The 17,114-nt window shown below is 47.1% G+C and overlaps 1 protein-coding gene across 5 annotated transcripts in view; it reads left to right on the top strand.

The window, feature by feature from the left end:
• Positions 1–17,114, top strand: part of MTMR1 (myotubularin related protein 1) — a 71,277-nt gene that overhangs the window by 49,570 nt on the left and 4,593 nt on the right. For 3 of the 5 annotated variants that reach the window (XM_040628092.1, XM_040628106.1, XM_040628097.1), the window contains 5 exons: positions 117–302; positions 716–922; positions 5,887–5,979; positions 10,864–10,977; positions 14,814–14,990. In XM_040628092.1, the coding sequence (XP_040484026.1) occupies positions 117–302; positions 716–922; positions 5,887–5,979; positions 10,864–10,977; positions 14,814–14,990 (777 nt within the window). The remainder of the gene's footprint in view (positions 1–116; positions 303–715; positions 923–5,886; positions 5,980–10,863; positions 10,978–14,813; positions 14,991–17,114) is intronic. The other 2 variants (XM_040628099.1, XM_040628102.1) reach the window with 2 other exon arrangements.

Here is a 17,114-nt window from a genome sequence, read left to right as displayed (position 1 = left end):
TTAGGAGGTTGATTATGCACAGACGGGCCTGTTGCTTCCTTCGTGGTCTCTTTCCGATAACACTAGAAACAATCGAAGTGTGAACTCAGATGCAGTATGGCTTTTGTTTCTCACAGGCCAAGGGTGGAGGGTACGAAAGTGAAAGTGCTTACCCCAACGCGGAGCTCGTGTTCTTGGAGATCCACAACATCCATGTGATGCGAGAGTCCCTGCGCAAATTGAAAGAGATTGTGTACCCTTCGATCGACGAGGCACGGTGGCTCTCCAACGTGGATGGGACGCACTGGCTGGAGTATATAAGGGTAAAGAGGGCTGCTTCTCGACATGCTTTCTGGTTAAGATTTCTCTGTGTACCTGCCATGAATCTGTGTATCCACATGGTTTCCCAACACTGTAAAGAAGCACATCTTTGCAGTGTTCTAGGCTCTCATAGTTTCCACAGGCAGCATTCAGACTGTGGTCTTGTTGACGGATACTGCTTTCCTCAGATCAGGTTTGGAACGTACTTTGTGGCTGTGTAATAAATGACTGTATTTACTGTCATCGTTTTTCTTGTGTAAGGTGTTGCCCACCCCCAGCGCTAATGTTTCCAAGTGATCCTCACTTGATTGCATTGTTAGGTTCATTGACCGGAACTTTAACATTCTCCATAGAACTATTTTTGCTGTCCTAGAAATTAAATGTAGCCTGCTCTAATGTACCTTTTTTTCTGAAGATGCTTCTTGCTGGGGCAGTGAGGATTGCTGATAAGATAGAATCTGGGAAGACTTCGGTCGTGGTGCACTGCAGCGATGGTTGGGACCGAACAGCCCAGCTGACGTCTCTGGCTATGCTGATGTTGGACAGTTACTACCGCACCATTAAAGGGTTCGAGGCTCTCATAGAAAAGGAGTGGATAAGCTTTGGACATAGGTTTGCACTGGTAAGCCGAGACTGTGAGCTACATTCTTGACTGTTTTGTTCTATCTTATGCCTGTGTGTATCTCTCTCTCTCTCTCTCTCTCTCACACACACACACACACACACACACACACGGGCTTTCTGCTCTGTATCAGACCTGAGTCACCATAATAGAATACCATGGACCTCAGCATGGTATGTTTTGGTAGGGCACTCTGTTTTTTTAAAAAAATTTTTAGTGTAGGTATGTCATTTTTTTAATAAATGAGGTAAAGTTCATGTAACAGAATTAGCAATTTTAAGGCATGCAGTTCAGTGACATTTAGGAGATTCACAATGTTGTGCAAGCACCAGTTCTTTCTAGTTCCAGAACGTTTCTTCACTCCCAAAATGAAACTGTGAACCCATTAAGTAGTCCCTCCTCATCTCCCCCTCCTCCAGCCCCTGACAATCATTAACCTGCTTTCTGTCTTTCTCATGTGCCTGTTCTAGGTGCCTCCTGTAAGTGGAATCATATATTTGTCTTTCTGTCACTGGCTTATTTCACTAAATGCGCTGTTTTTAAGGTTTATCCATATCATAGCATATATAAAAACTTAATTCCTTTTTATACCTGAACTGTATTCTCTTTGTTTATCCATTTCTGTTGATGGCCACTTGGATTATTCCGACCCGTTGGTTCTTATGAATAATGCTGCTATGAACATTGGCATATAAGTTTTTGCCATGCAAAGTACCACAAACTGAGAAGCTTAGACAATAGAAGTGTATTGTCTCCCAGTTCTGGAGGCTGGACGTCCAAGATTCAGGTGCTGGTAGGGTTGGTCTCTCCTGAACCCTGTCTTCTCAGCTTGTGCGTGGCCGCCTTTCCACCATGTGCTCACGTGGCCCTTCCTCTGTGTGCACCTCGCTGGTGCCTCTCTCTGTGTCCAAATTCCCTCTCCTTAAAAGAACACCAGTCAGACTGGATTAGGGCCCAGCTTCCCATCCTCCTTTTAATCACCTCTTTATAGACCCTGTCTCCAAATACAGTCTCATTCTGAGGCCCTGGGGGTTAGGGCTCCAGCATAGGGACTGGGGCAGGACACTGCTGCTTTCACACCTAGGACATACCTAGGAGTGGGAGCACTGGGTCATCTGGTAGCTATTCTTGAGCTGTCATTTGTATTTTAGTCTAAATGGTTGTTTGTTCCTGGTCTTTCCTGGTCATAGAGACATTGGGGATTCGTCTTAACTGTGCATGGCACTGGAATACACCTGAAGCCTCATTCAGACCCACTCATAGAAGCGGGGATGGGCAGTGGGGGGGGGGTGCTTCGGTGGCTCCTGCCATGGGGTTACCAAGTACATTGGCTGTGAGGAGAAGGAAAGACAGCTCCACAGCCAGTGAGCCACATGCCCTTTGGGGGCCGTTGTTGGAGCCTCACCTGCACTGTGCCCCTTCCCTCTCTGTGCCTCGGTCCCCTTCTCTGAGGTGGCGTGTTGTGCAGCAGAGGTGAGTGTGTGCATGTCAGATGCTTAGGACCGGGCCCTGAGCAAAGGCTAGGCTCAGTGGGGAGAGGGGGAGAGAGTGAAGTTTTCCCCAGTGTTTGTATCTGGTCACCTCTGAAGGCTCCCAGGCCATACCCTTCCACATCTTCTCCCCACACTGTGTGTCCTGGGACAGAGGAAGCGGGCAGGGGCCCTTAACTAGAAGTGCGGTGCTAAAGGTTATCTACTGAGATGCCAGCGGTGGCCATGCACAGCACGCATCGGGGCGTGCGCACACACTCCGCTCCCATCCCTACGTGCTGATGCCGGGGTTCGTTATGGTAATAAGATCGTAAGATTCATAATGGCTGCAGTTTACTGAGCACCACTGTGTATCCATATCCAGCACTGTTACGTGTATCATCTGGTTTAATCCTAGAATGACCCCAAAGCAGCTGCTGTAACTGGCACATGGGGGAAACTGAGACTTCAGGAGTGTGAGTTATCTGACCAAAGTCACCCAGCTATTGAGGGTGGAGCCAGCATCCAAGCCGCAGTTTCAAGCCTGTAGCCGCTTCCTCCCTATACTCTACCATCCCTTGAGTTTCTGTCAATGAGCCGTCTAAGCTCCTGCCTGAGGCCAACTCCTGTCCTTGCCCCCCTGTTCCACCATCCTGCCTCTGGCCTGCCTCCATCTCCCCTCTCGCCTAGATGGGTCCGTCTGGCATAGAAACATGCCATTATTTATCCCACCCTGGAAACCAACCCTCTTGACCCTACTTTCCCTCCAGCTGTCACTGCAGAGATCTGTCCACTTTATGGTAAAACTGTCCTGTACTCACTTCAGCCAGCCTTCCTCCTCCCAACACCCACCCTACCCCAAAACTGCGCATCACAGCCACCAATCACTGCCACTTTGCCAATCCCTTCTTTTATTTGGTCTGAGCACTCGATGCTGTTGGTTCTTCCCTATTTCTGGAAACCATTTCTTCCCTTGGCTTCTAGGTCTCCACAGCCTTTTGAATTTCCTCCTATCTTCTGGTCCTCCCTCTCCCCTCAACCTCTTAGTGTTGGGGTGCCCCAGGGCTCAGTCCTCAGATGGCTCCTCTTCTCTCTGTATGCTTAATACCTTAGTGATCTCGACTGGTCCATGTCTTTAAATACACGTGTTTCAAATCTGTTGTCTCCTACTCGCTGCCACTGATGCCACCTTCATTCTGGCCTGCCCATCTCCCTTGGGGCTGTGATGGCAGCCTCCTAACTAGTTTCTCTGTCACCTATCCCCCTCCAATCCATTGTCCTCGCTGCAGCCAGGTGGAGCGGTCCAAGAAGCAGATCAGCTGCCGTTCCCAGCACAAATTCCTCCAAGCCTACCCATGGCCTATGCGGTTGTGGGCAAACTCCTCAACTGAACATTTGAGGCCCTTGGTGATCTGGCATAGTCCACCTTTCCAGCCTTGTCTCACCTCCCTGCTGTTGCCTCACGCCCAGCTACTTATGGTGCTCTTGGTATCCCACCATGTTCCCACTGCTTCTGCTACAGTGTATCCCTGGCCAGCCAGGAAGCAGGCACTTCCCTCTGTCCTTCAAGGTTTTTCTCAAATGAGACTTCCTCCGTGACTGTGACTCATGTGACTTGCCTTCCCTGTTCCCTGCTCTGCCCCATCCTAGGTTGACCATTTGTTCTTTTGTGGCCCCACCGTACCCATTGAGACTAGGAACGCCTGGGCACATTTTAGTGCCCTTGTTATTTACAGGTCTTTCTCCCACGACTAGACCGCAAGTGAATCATTTGTTTAGCACAGGTACTGTGTCTCATTTGTCTTGGTACCTCAGGGGTGTAGCCAAGAGCGTGGCCTCTATGGGACACCATGACGTGTCCTGAAATTCCAGGGGCCCGGCAAGATGCCTTGCATACACCAGAGGAATTCAGTGAACGGCTGTTGAAAGAATGAATCTTACCTCGTGAGCAGCCCTACAAAACCGCTCCCCAGGTGCCTTAAACACCGAAGAGCAGGTTCTACAGCTTATCTTGTGAAGGGGAGTGCAGGGGGAGGGCCGCTCATGCAGCTGCTGGGGAAGCAGTAGGCAGTTCCTCAAACAGTTAAAAATAGCACTACCCTGTGATCCAGCAATTCTGCTTTGGGGATACACCCAAAAGAAGTGAAAACAGAGACTCGGATATTTGCACACCCACGTTTATAAGCAGTGTGATTCACAGTAGCCCAAAGGTGTAAGTAACCCCAGTGTCCATTGACAGATGAATGGATACATAGAATGTGGTCTGTCCATACAATGGAAGTATTATTCAGCTTTAAAAAGGAAGGAATTTCTGACACATTCGACAGCCTAGATGAATCTGGAGGACATTCTGCTGAGTGAAAGAAGCCAGTAACAAAAGGACAGATACTGTAGGAGTCCACTTGTAAGAGGACGGAAAGTACATTGGTGGGTGTGGGGGGAGGGGGAGTTAATGGGGAAGAGTTTGGAGAGATGGACGGTGGGGATGGCTGCACAGCAGTGTGAATGTGCTTACCAGCCCTGAGCCGGGTGCTTAAAATGGTTAGGGTGGCCCTTGTGATGTTCTGCATGCTTCACCACAACAGAAAACCAATAAAGAAGACCAACTGCTGGAACTGCGAGGCGTGGATTTCCTTGTTTTTATGTCTCTCCTGCTGGCAGTTTCACAGACCCAGTATTTCTGTGTGGTAGTTCCATTGTATCTTCATAATGTTTCTTTCTTTCTCATCCTTTTGCTTAGTCATCAGAGTATTTGAGCCTTCTCTTAGAATGCGCACACTCAAACTATTTTTTAACTTGACATTTTCAATGTTTTGTCCTGTTTGTGTTTGAAATCCTTTTAACTTTTACCAGGACTCTATGAGTATGTTCTAAAACACTGAAAGGTGTGAAATACACAATTGGATGTCAAGTATGTCTCAGAACTGCAAAGAACACAATACTGGGCTGCCTTGAGCAAGGACTCCCCATTACCATTTCAAGTGTGAGATTTTGGGGGTTCTCTGAGTCCTATACAAATGGTTAAAACATGTAGATTATTATTTGATTCTCAAACTTCCTGACATTTCTGAAAAATGGGAAAACCTGTTTTTCCACATTTGGAGGAAATGGCCATCATAATGTGCTTTCTGAGCGGCTAATTGGTGGTCCCACATTGACACTGTGCACTTGGTACGGTGGCCCGGCTTGACCCCATCATTGGGACTGAAAAGTTTACTGGCCACTTGCTTATAACTTCTTAATCTCAACTATATTAAAGTGAAATTATAAAACAGTCAACACATAAAAATACAGTACACTGAAATTTTGTTTCCTAAGAGCAACGGAAGTCAGTTCAATTCAGTGAACGTTTTTGAGTGCTTTTTCTGTGCCGAGAATTCTGTTAGGTCTTGGGACATACAAATGACACCTGATGCTTGCCACTAGGCAATTTTAAGTGACTTTTGAGAGCACTGTGGCATGCAGTCACATGCTTAACCTCTCGTGTGTTTTCAGAGAGTGGGCCATGGCAATGACAACCATGCAGATGCTGATCGATCTCCTATATTTCTTCAGTTTATTGATTGTGTTTGGCAAATGACAAGACAGGTGAGAAATTTCAAGTATATTTCTGACCTTAAAGTTGAAGATTAGATAAACCTTCACGTTCGTTCAAAATGAAGACATGTGTATGTGTGTAAAAATAGGACCCCCTTCTGTTATTTAACTCGGTTTGATTCTAATTCACTTAGAAGTATGAGCAGAAAATTAGAGACTATCGATTTCTCACCAAAAGTTCCTATTCTGGTGCAAATGCTTTTGTCAGTCATCGTGTCCACCGGCTATGCTGACCAAAGCCCTACTCCTGTCATTCTGCTGCTCTTGCTCCCTTTCCTTCCGGGTAGGGAGGCACGGCCCCCTGCTGAGTGGGCCAGATGTTAGAAATGGGGATATGGTGGAATGGCCAGCAAGGGGAGGGGTATGTCAGACCCAGGAACCCAGGAATCTGCACACCTGCCCCGGGCCCCCACACCCCTGAGGCAGAGTCGCTGAGGGCAGGGAGTGTCCAGGAAGTGGAGGCAGATAGGAAGTTGCTGGTGCTTAGTTTCCAAACCCCAGTGCACAGAGCCCCAGTAAGCAAGGTGGCCATGCAGGGATCCCCCTTCCCTAAGCGGGTTGGGCCCTGACAGCTTCCATTCAAAGCAGGCCCTGAGGCCTGTGCTGTTTATTCTCTGGTCTCTAACATCTGAGCCCAAGTGTGGGATCTTACCCTCAGGATAGAAGATCGAGCCAGAGTGCCGGAGAGAATGATAGAGACAGAGTGGCATACAGAGAGGGGGCGTAGAGAGAGTGAGACAGAGACACAGACACACAGAGAGACAGACACAAAGAGATCAAGAGGGAGAGAGTAGAAGACCGGTCGTCTCCCCAGTTCCTGCACAGAGAGAGAGTCAGAGGATAGAGAACCATGGCCTGTGTGCTCTCCTTCCTATTGGCCTGGAGGTCTGGCCTTGGCTGCCTTAGTCACGGAAGAGGACCAGCTGGAAAGACTGCTGGTGACCTCTAGTGACTCCACCAGCGGCCATGGTGCTCATGACAGTCTCCTGACCACATTATTACCATCACCCTAGGACCTTTTCAGAGTACCTCTGCTTCCCAAGCCAGGAAAGTGTGATGTACCACTGTCTGTGGAACCCCCCACTGTGCAGCATTGTTACCAGTGGGTTGGGGGGCAGGAGAGGGGTTGAGCACCACTACGGTGCTCTTGCTGCCCTGCTCCACCTCAGCCCAGAGCCCTTCCAGCAGCAATTCCTCAGGAGCCATCTGGGGGACCCCAGCCTCACTGTCGACCTGGGTGCACACTGTCAGCATCTGGAAACTTTTAAAGATGCATGTGCTTGGGTCCCTGGCCTTGCGGACCCTTCCTCCTGTGGACCGAGGGAGAAGCCCAGATGTGTATAGTTCTGGAACATTCCCCATGTGGATTCTGAGGTGCCAGTGAGGCAGAAGACCAGCATCTAGACAACGGGCTCCATCCTACTGCAGTCCTGGGACCAGTAACCTCAGCTTCCTGGGGACTTAGAGATGCAAATTCTCAGGCCCGTCCAGACCTGCTGACACTGGAGGGAAGGTGGCATTGGACGTGGGGTTATTATTAAGATGCAGAGTCTGATTTGTGAGTCTGCATGTCTCGCGGATCTCAGTCGCAAGGATCTAGAGAGAGCAGGCATACTTTCAGAAATAAGAAAAAAGGGGGGGTGAGTTCTGATCAGCTAGAAGAGACCTCCCAGAGTCCTCAGCCCCACGTATAGAACTTATTCTTACTTTTAGGCCCGGCTTCCCCAAACTGATGGGGCTCTCATGTTATCCGAGGGCCAGGTCACAGCTGATTCAGAGCAGCCAGCTGGGAGGCTGGTGGGGGGGTGGGCAGTCTCAGAGGTAGGCACCGCTGGGTGAGCGACAGGTGGCAGTCACACTCAGCACGGAGGCTGGCCAGGGGTCTCACTGTTACTTAGCGCCATGAACTTCTTGCTGTTTGTATTAATTGAGCCAATAACAAAATTAAATGATGGTTACGTTCATGTTAAAACAAAAAAGTATAAAATGCTTTTTAGAAAAATTGCGTAACAGGGTTGAACACACACAAAAAAATGATGCTTCTGAGGGGATAAGCACTACTTTTGTGGATGTGAAATGGCTTCTTCCTCCCAAATGCATGTGCGCGTGTGCGTGTAATGTCCTCAAACTGCCTTCTGTTCTTCATACCATTTAGTGCCTATTTTCATGTCTAATCTAGATCATTTTTGTGCTGTTTATTGGATTTTAAGAAAGAAAGCAAGGGGTCTAGATTAGATTTCAGATGCCTCTCAGCTCTAAGATCCTGCCATGAAACATGTATAATTAATGTCTCTTAAAACAACATGGTTAATGCAATAGAAGCAGAAATATCACTGCTCTATCAGTTAAGTTACAAGTGGATGAGACATGTAGCTTGTTAGGAAAGGTGCATTAATATAATAAGATTAATTTATTTGGAGGTTGCCTACTGCTAAATCAAGTAAGCTAAATCCACGTTAAATTGTTCGAAATCTCCGGATAAAGTGAACTAGCTTGTGTGCACAAATTGATATAAAAGGATCTAAGGGAAAAGTAATTGAGGGTCTCTTCAGAAAAGAGTCTCAAACATTCTACAATAACCATAGTTTAATAGACTCTCTGCTCTTTTGAATAGGTTTAACAGTGGTTCATATTTTTGTTCCTCAAGAGGCACAGAATTTCATTGTGGATTTCTAGAGTTTTTGAACCCATACTTCTTAGGTATATGGTATAGTCTCCAGGAGAAGAGGCCAAAAGAAATTATGAATCATGAGACTTAATCTTCTATTTGTATTACTCTAGCTGTTGCTACTTCCTCTCATGAAACGTTTCCTGGGCTGAGCGTGAGGCCACAATGCCATTTGAATGTGGATAGTAATCCTGACGAGAGCATCGGGAGATGGTAGACTCGGCTCTTGTGTCCTGGTTCGGGGGATGCTGACAGGCGTACGCCAAGCCCCGCCCAGCCTAGACCTCCCGGCCCGGGCACCCACTTGGCCAGAATAAGGCTTATAATCAGGGATGCTAGAACGTGCCCAGCCAAGCTCCTAGGTCCAGGAGGCAGGCTCAGGGTTAGGAATAAAGACTCATTTGACTTCAAAAATGTGTCCATATAGGCTTTGCTTTCCTGTTAATGAATGTGTAATTTAAATGAAAATAAAGTCTAGATCTTCCATTTCTATTCTTGATTTAATAAAGCTTCAGTGTACATAAATGTTACATATTTGCTTAGCATCCATAAATTTCGTGGTGCCAATAATTTGTAAATAGAGTGTAACTAAACTTCATAGAAAAATGCTGGGAAACGTGGACATGATGTACTTGGCCTTTTAAAGGATAGCCACTTGGAATGTGAGGCCATTGGCGGTGTTGCAAGTTAAAGGCTCTGAGAGTGGATTCATCAGTGGCTATCTTCAGCACTTCAGCCAGATTTAGTTGATTTAGTTCATCTAAGAACAAGAATGCTGGTAAGAACAACCACCACCACTAGTTTCCAGAGGTTTCTGAAGAAGTGGAATTCTGAGGGAGCTCCTCAGAAGAGAGTTGTGTGTTTCTGTGGGAACAGTCCTTAAGATGGAGAGAGAGACACTTCTGAATCCCAGGTAGCTGAGCAGAAGTCCGTACGCTGGCTAATGTGAGGAACGTACACTGTCCGTACACTGGCTAATGTGAGTCCGTACACAGCCTGGTGAGGAAAAGAACAATTTCAGGTGGAGTTTGGACAGTCCTGGACTGACCATTATTTCTCATTGGGAAGCTTGTCCCTAGCCTGGGAAAGTAATACAGCCATCGGTGACCCTGGTTGTCTCTCTAGAGATGACAGGATTAGTCATGAGAGTGTGCAAACAGCACTCAGATCGGGGAACAGTTTAACACTTTGAAGTAAACTGACTTAAATAAAACTCTGCTGGGTAGTTCTGTTTGGTTTGCTTCTAATGGGCTTTGCCTCCTTCAGTACTTCCGTGTGTTACTGGCACATGGTAGGCGCCTCGTCCACACCTGCTGCCAGGAGCTTCGTTGTCATCATTAATCATTATTACTGTTTCCAGACCGTCTCCTCACGGCTACTAAATGCCAGCTACTGGCTAGAGCCTCCCGGCAATGGTCAAGTCTTTCTTGGAATTCTGCAAAAACCCATTGAGAATTACCTAAAACAATAATTGAAATGATTGTGTGATTTTCTTATCCTGTTAATGTGGTGAATTATAGTAATTATTATTTTTTTAAATGTTGATCTTCAAATGTCCTTGCATTCCTGAGCTAAACCCCACTGGGTCATGTTGTGTTACCCTTTGTATATAGTTTGTTTAGACATTGGTAAGGATTTGGGGATGTATATTCGTGGAGTTGTCTCTGTGGGAAGGTTTTTAATTATGAGTGATTTCTTTACTAGATAATAGGCTTTCCATTTTTTCTTGAATCCCTTTTGGTATATGCTGTGCCTGGGAACCCCACTCCCTTCTCTGTGACTCCAAACGTACCCCCAGGCAGAAAGCTGGGACACTAGTTGGACTTGCTTCGTCCGTTTCCCTTCTGGGCCGGGGGCCTGTCCCAGTCTCGTGCTGCCTGTTGCCAGAGTCTGAAAACAGCTGTTCCGTCTATTTTGTCCAGCTTTCTAGTTGCTTCTGGCAGAAGGGTGACTGTGTGCTGTGTTCTACCAGCATGACCAGAAGGGGAAGCATTGAGAAGTACAACAGTTCTCGTTACGCAGGTGCTTTCGCAGCCGGCTCTGTAAGCCTGGACTTGAAGCCACAGGAAGTGAAATTCTACATGGCTCAGTCTTCCTTTTTAACCTTTGACTGTATTCCAAGTTGTATTTTAGCTGTCTCACAGAAAATTAGTACCACTGTGTTTTAGAAATTGAACTTAAACCTTACTTCTCTCTCTGCATTTAAGTTTCCTTCAGCGTTCGAGTTTAATGAGCTATTCTTAATCACGATTTTGGATCACCTATATAGCTGTCTCTTTGGGACTTTTTTGTGCAACTGTGAACAGCAGCGATTCAAAGAGGTAAGTGTATTCCATCCTGCCTGTTGCTTTCCCATGGCTCAGGCACCTTTCCTATTAAGTGCCACTGTAGAAGGAGGGGAGGTACTGGATGGAACAGGGACCTGGCTCTAGCCCTGCTGCTGTCTGTAAATGGGGGGATTGCATGAGATGCCCTTCCAGGGCTCACCAGCCCCAGCGTGTGTGTCTGATCTTCCACGGGGTCTGACCCAAGCCCCTTATTTTATGGGGGCTGGGATCCAGCAAGCCCACAGCTCTCTGAGGTCTCAAAGGTCTTGTAGGGTCAGTTCTAGACCCTGGACCCCTAAACCCCAAGTTCATGCACTTTCTACCACACTGACTCCAAAATGATGTGATTCTGCTCTTCACTCGCCATTCCATTAGGCTGACAGGTACTTAGAGGCCTAGGAAGGTGAAGTCTGTAGGTGAGCCCAGAACTTCCCACTAGGTAGCAAGCCAGACTTCCTCTTCCATCAGGCTGATAATGCAGCAGCTGCTGAGCTTCTTAGAGTTCTGTTTCGCCTCTTTCCTATTTTTTTAATTTAAATACATACATACATACATATACATATACATACATATACATATACATATACACATACACATACATACATATACATATATATATATATATATGTATATGTGTGTATGTGTATGTGTATATATATATATATTTGAGAGAGAGAGTGCGCGTGAGCAAGAGCCGGAGCCGGAGGGGCAGTGGCAGCAGGACAGGGAGAGAGAACCCCAGGCAGACTCTGTGCTGAGAGCGGAGCCCGATGCCAGGCTCGATCCCACCACCTGAAACCAATTATTGGATGATCGGCTCACTACGTCACCTAGGTGCCCCTTTCCTCCTCATTTTGAAATAAAGAAATGATCACAAGTGAGGAGGCACTGGGGAAAGGCAGTTTAGAGTGTCCTCTGGTTAACAGAAAAGGGTCACCACCTACAGGCTAAGCACGTTAGAACATTGTCAGATTTTGGAGAAAATAGTGGGTCACCAGCACCCACCGCCCTCTGCAGCCTCCCCATAGCTGTCACCCCCTCATTCCATGCCCACTCAGTCTCCTCCCTTTAGCCCATCTCTCACCTGGGAGCCTGCCTGGATCCAGTCCCGGGTCCTCCTCTTGCCCCAAACTCTGTTCTCTCTAGGTCACTGTCTGTCTCATCTTGGGGTCTAGTTACCATTCTCCTGCTCCTTGCTTGCTACTCTGTATCTCCCTAAAGAGCACCCTTGTCCCTTGAGATGCTAAGGCCAAGTGTGTAGGAGCCACCTTTGCCCCCACCCTCCCCCTCACCCCAGCTGCCACAGCTGGTCCCGAGAAGAGATTTGGGGTTTTGTTTTTGTTTTTTAAAGATTGTATTTCCTTATGAGAGAGAGAGGGAGGGCTAGGAGCAGAGCGTAGAGTCTGACGTGGGGCTAGATCCCGTAACCCTGAGATCATGACCTGAGCTGAAACCAAGAGTCAGATGTTCAACCAACTGAGCCCCCCAGGCGTCCTGAAGAGATTCTTAATCTGGCCACTTGTCACTGCCCCACAGCCTAGTTCAAGCCCCCGTTGTCTCGTGGTAGACTAAGGCAGCTGCCTGGAAATGAGCTTCGCTCCCTCCATTTCTGACCTCCAGCAACCAGGGCAGCATTCCCCAACTCCAGTCCCATCACGTGCCTCTCCCCTGCTTGAAACCTCCCTGTGGCTTCCGTTGGGAGCAGGATAAAGGCCCACGTTCCCTTAAGCCCAGGTGATCGGGCCCTGTTAACCTCTTTAAAAAAAGAAGTTGTTTTAGAGTGAATTTTTTGGTATGTGACTTAATCTCAATAAAGCTATTTCTAAAAAATCAACAGAAGGATGGAGTTCATATGTAGAATTTAAACCGTGATGGTCTTTTTTTTTTTTGACAAAATATACTCAAAATATATATACCCAAAAAGAGAGCCCATCCCCATGAGCAGTCCCTCCCAGCCCCCGGCAGCCGGATCTGCTTTCAGGCTGTCTGGATTCACGGATTCTGGACATTCCATGTGAATGGAATCAAACCATATTTGTCCTCCTGTGACTGGCTTATCTCACTAAGCATCATGTCGTCAAGGTCCATCCGTGGTTTAGCAGGTGTCAGTACTTTGTTCTTTTGCTCCGGCTGAGTAATATTCCATGGTAGGGAGAGAACACATTTTGGGTGTCTGGTCAGCAGCAGATGGACTTCTTGGTATATACCTAGGAGTACAGTTGCCGAGTCGTATGGTAACTGTATGTTTGACCTTTTGAGGAAGCACAGACTGTTCTTCTAAAGTTCCAATATTTTACCAACGGTGTCTCACCAGCAATGTCTAAAGGGCCTGTTTTCTTCACATCTTTGCAGACACTTGTGTATTTTTTTAATTCTAGCCATCCCAGTGGTGTCTCACTGTGGGTTTTGCTGTACATTTCCCTGGTAACTAATGATAGTGTGAGCATGTTTTCATGTGCTTCTTGGCCATCTGTTTATCTTCTGTGGACGAATGTTTATTCAGATCCTTTGCGCATTTGTAGTTGGGTTGTCTTAATCATTGAGTTGTAAGAGTTCCTATAAATTTGTGATATATACAAGTCCTTTATCAGATATATGATTTTCAAAAATTTGCACCCATTCTGTACATTGTCTTGTAACTTTTTTGACAGTCTCATTTGAAACACCCAAGTCTTTAGTTTTCATAAAGTCCAATTTGTTTTCTTTTGTTGTGCGTGCTTTTGGGGTCCTCTCCAGGAAGCCGTTGCCCAACCCAAGGTCATGACGAGTTGAGCCTGTGTTTTCTTCTAAGAGTTTTATAGTTTTAGCCCTTCCATTTAGGTCTGTGACCCATGTTTGAGTTCTTTTTGTGGACACTGTGTGATAAGGGTCCAAATTCATTCTTTTGCATGTGGCTAACCAGTCATCCCAGCACTGTTGAAAACTCTCTTTCCCCCACTGAATGGTCTCGGTGCCCTGGTTGGAAATCAATTGACTGCATAGGCTTGTGTCTGTGTTGTCTTCTCGTCTGTCAGTGCATGTATCTGTCCATCCCAGGCCAGCACCACTGGTACTGACTACCAAGGCTATTCAGGGTCCCTTGAATTCTCACTGGTGTTTCTCTTAGAAATACAAAGTATAAAATAGGAAAAGGTCCTGGATGGGATTCTCTCTGTCTAGATAGTTTCTGAGGGAGTCAACTGGCTTTACGGTTTTCTGATTTTGACTTTGTCACTGTGTTTGGTCCATGTCTAACACTGACCCGCCCTGCCAAGCCTGTTGGTTTTGGTGTTTTCCACTCACATGAGCAATGCAGATAGTTCCAGCGTTTCTAAACCGGGTATGCCAAGGTCAGGAGGTGGGGAGATAGAATTTAATGACATACCTACTTCTCGGTGTGAGGCTTCACCACCCTGCCACCCTGGCACGTTTTCCCCCAGATAGCCACGATCTTCTGGTGAAAGGAATCTTATCTGTGAATTCTACCCCAGTCACAAAAGCAAACTGCAAACTGGAAATAAAAAAATGTATTTGTTATTGATGGGCCCCATCATCCTGTGGTTGTTAGAAAGTTCTCGTTTTGCCTTCGTACAGATGCAGTTGCCAGTTGTCACCTAACTCAGCAATGCATTTTTCCATGACAGTAACCAGTGTATGTTTTCATGTCATCCCTAGCATGAGGTGATGCCATAGCATAAAGGATGGGGGTGGGGCTCACTAAATGTTCTGTAGTTTTTCAGCGTTTGAACTCCTTTTATTCAAGTCCTTTTCTCTCCATAATACAAATTCTCAAGGATCTGAAAAAAAAGTTGAATTTATTTAAATGTATTCCTTTTTTTTTTGTTTTTCAGGATGTATATACAAAGACTATATCTTTATGGTCATATGTCAATAGCCAGCTTGAAGAATTTTCTAATCCATTCTTTGTGAATTATGAAAACCACGTCTTATATCCCGTTGCTAGTCTGAGTCATTTGGAACTATGGGTAAACTATTATGTGCGGTGGAACCCACGAATGAGGCCTCAGGTATCTTTTTGTTCTTTGCAAAAGAGCGTATCTTTCTAAACGGAGATATTGGTGTAGAAATGCGTGCATGCTGGGTATTAACATACTCTACTTTTGCCGTCACCTCATAGGGTTTAATCCTGTGCATTCTTTTCACACACCAACCAGAAGCTGTTTGCTGGATTAGAGTTAAAAATCTTAGCACCTCTGTCTTCTGCTAAAGGCAGGTAGAAGCAGCAGTCTTGGTTACTGAATTTCACTCTTAGTGTTTCCAGTGACTCAGTTAGTTTATAGACTCTGGTAGAAGGAGGGCATGTGCTGAGTGGCAGACAGGCACCCCTTTGAAGAAGGGGTAAAATAACTAAGTAACTGCGTCTCGATCCTCTCTTAACCTTGGTGGGTGTTCCAGGAGAGTGTGGTGTGTGGGTGTGTGTGTGTTCGTGTCCTGCCCCAGCCCCTCTCCTCCACGTGGCTGGCCAGGGCACAGTCAGTGCTAGGTGCGGGGTCGGCCGATGGAGGCGGCCCTCCCCTCCGTGGACAGAGGACTCTCTACCGAGGTGCTTTTTAAGGTGAATGTCTTGCAGGTTTACTGGCGGTCTGCCAGGAGTGGGCTTCTGGGGCCTTGTCTAACATCATCGCTGCTGTTGGGCACAGGTGTGCACACCTTTCCTCTCAGCTCTCCTCCTCAGTCCTTCATTCTCACCCAGTGTCCTCGTCATCTCCGCAGGCATGTCCCACATCTCAGTTCGCTAGGGCTGCCATAACCAAGGACCACAGATGGGGGTGGCTGACTCAGTGGAAATGTATGGCAGTTCTGAGATGAGAAGCCTTGAGATCAAGGTGTTGACTGGGCTGGTTCCTTCTGAGGGCTGTGAGAGAAGAGTCTGTTCTGGGCTTCTCTCTCTGGCTTGCAGATAGCCGTCTTTTCCCTGTGTCTTCATGTTGTCTTCCTTCTGTGTGTGTGTCTGTGTCCAAATTTCCCCTTTTTATAAGGATACCAGTTGTAGTGGATTAGGGCCCACTCTGATGACTTCACTGTAGCTTGATTACCTGTGTAAAGGCCCGTCTCCAAATACAGCCACATTCTATGGTACTGGGGGTTGGCACTTCAACACATGAATTTGGGGTGGACAGTTAACCCATAACAGTCCCCAAGCCCCACTAACCCAAAAGTTGAGAAGACCCAACAGTTCATTTTACTTTGCAGTTCCTGGCACTTGAACTTTGGAGGGACCATCACTTCACTAACCTTCCCTCCCTGATGGAAGAGTCACTCGCTGTAGACTTAGCTCCAGGACCCACATGACCGCACAGACTGCTGCCCTCTCCCACTTCTCTCTGGACGCTCCTTTTCCAGCAGCACACTTCCAGCTGCTCTTCCCTCTTTCCGACTGCTTTCCAGTCCAAGAGGCTTCAGCTACAAAAGCTCTTTCTTCCGCTACAGCTCTGCCGTAGGTCAGCTCTGCCACCCTCAGGGACCTCAGGACTGTATTCCAGAACTCCCTGATGAGGGCCTGCCCAGCCCAGTACTTGTCTTTCTCTCTGAGCAGGCACTCTTCCTTCTGGTCTAATGGACTCCGTATCCCCATAGGTGGCCTGTCAACACCCCCCTCCCGACTCTGGAAATGCTTTCCCTGTCTCAGCTTCTCACCATGCCGATAGCTGGTGCTCTGAGACCCTTCTGTAGGAACCCTTCCCCAACCTGAAACTTCCCTCCATTTACTGTAATGAGCCCCTACCTGCTGTCCTTGTGTACCAGGCACGTTTCTCACCTGGCGGAAGGGGCCATTAGCTGCTTTCTGTGTTCTGACAGCACGGAGCAGCAGGGGTCATGAGCACCTCGCCACCGGCACAAGCACATTTCTAACCACCAAATGGGTTCTGGGATTAGTGCTAACGTTTAAGAGTTGTAAAATGTTTTCTTTATTGAAGAACATCTGAGCGGGAGAGACGTCCTCTCCGTTCTTTTCTCTGCGAAACCAGTATACAAATAGTCAAGCTCTCTGGGCAGTGGTTCATGTTTTACGTATAGGCGTTTGATTTGGTGGCCAGCGAGCCAGTAGTAACTAGTATCGAATATTCTGCCGAGGAGCTTTCATCCCGTTAGCGCTGTGGCGTCTATACAGAGTGCCCTGGGGTCGGTGG

Source organism: Ursus maritimus (genome assembly GCF_017311325.1).
Source record: "Ursus maritimus isolate PB19 chromosome X unlocalized genomic scaffold, ASM1731132v1 scaffold_X1, whole genome shotgun sequence".
NCBI lineage: Eukaryota > Metazoa > Chordata > Mammalia > Carnivora > Ursidae > Ursus > Ursus maritimus.
This window is presented reverse-complemented; position numbering and strand designations above follow the sequence as displayed.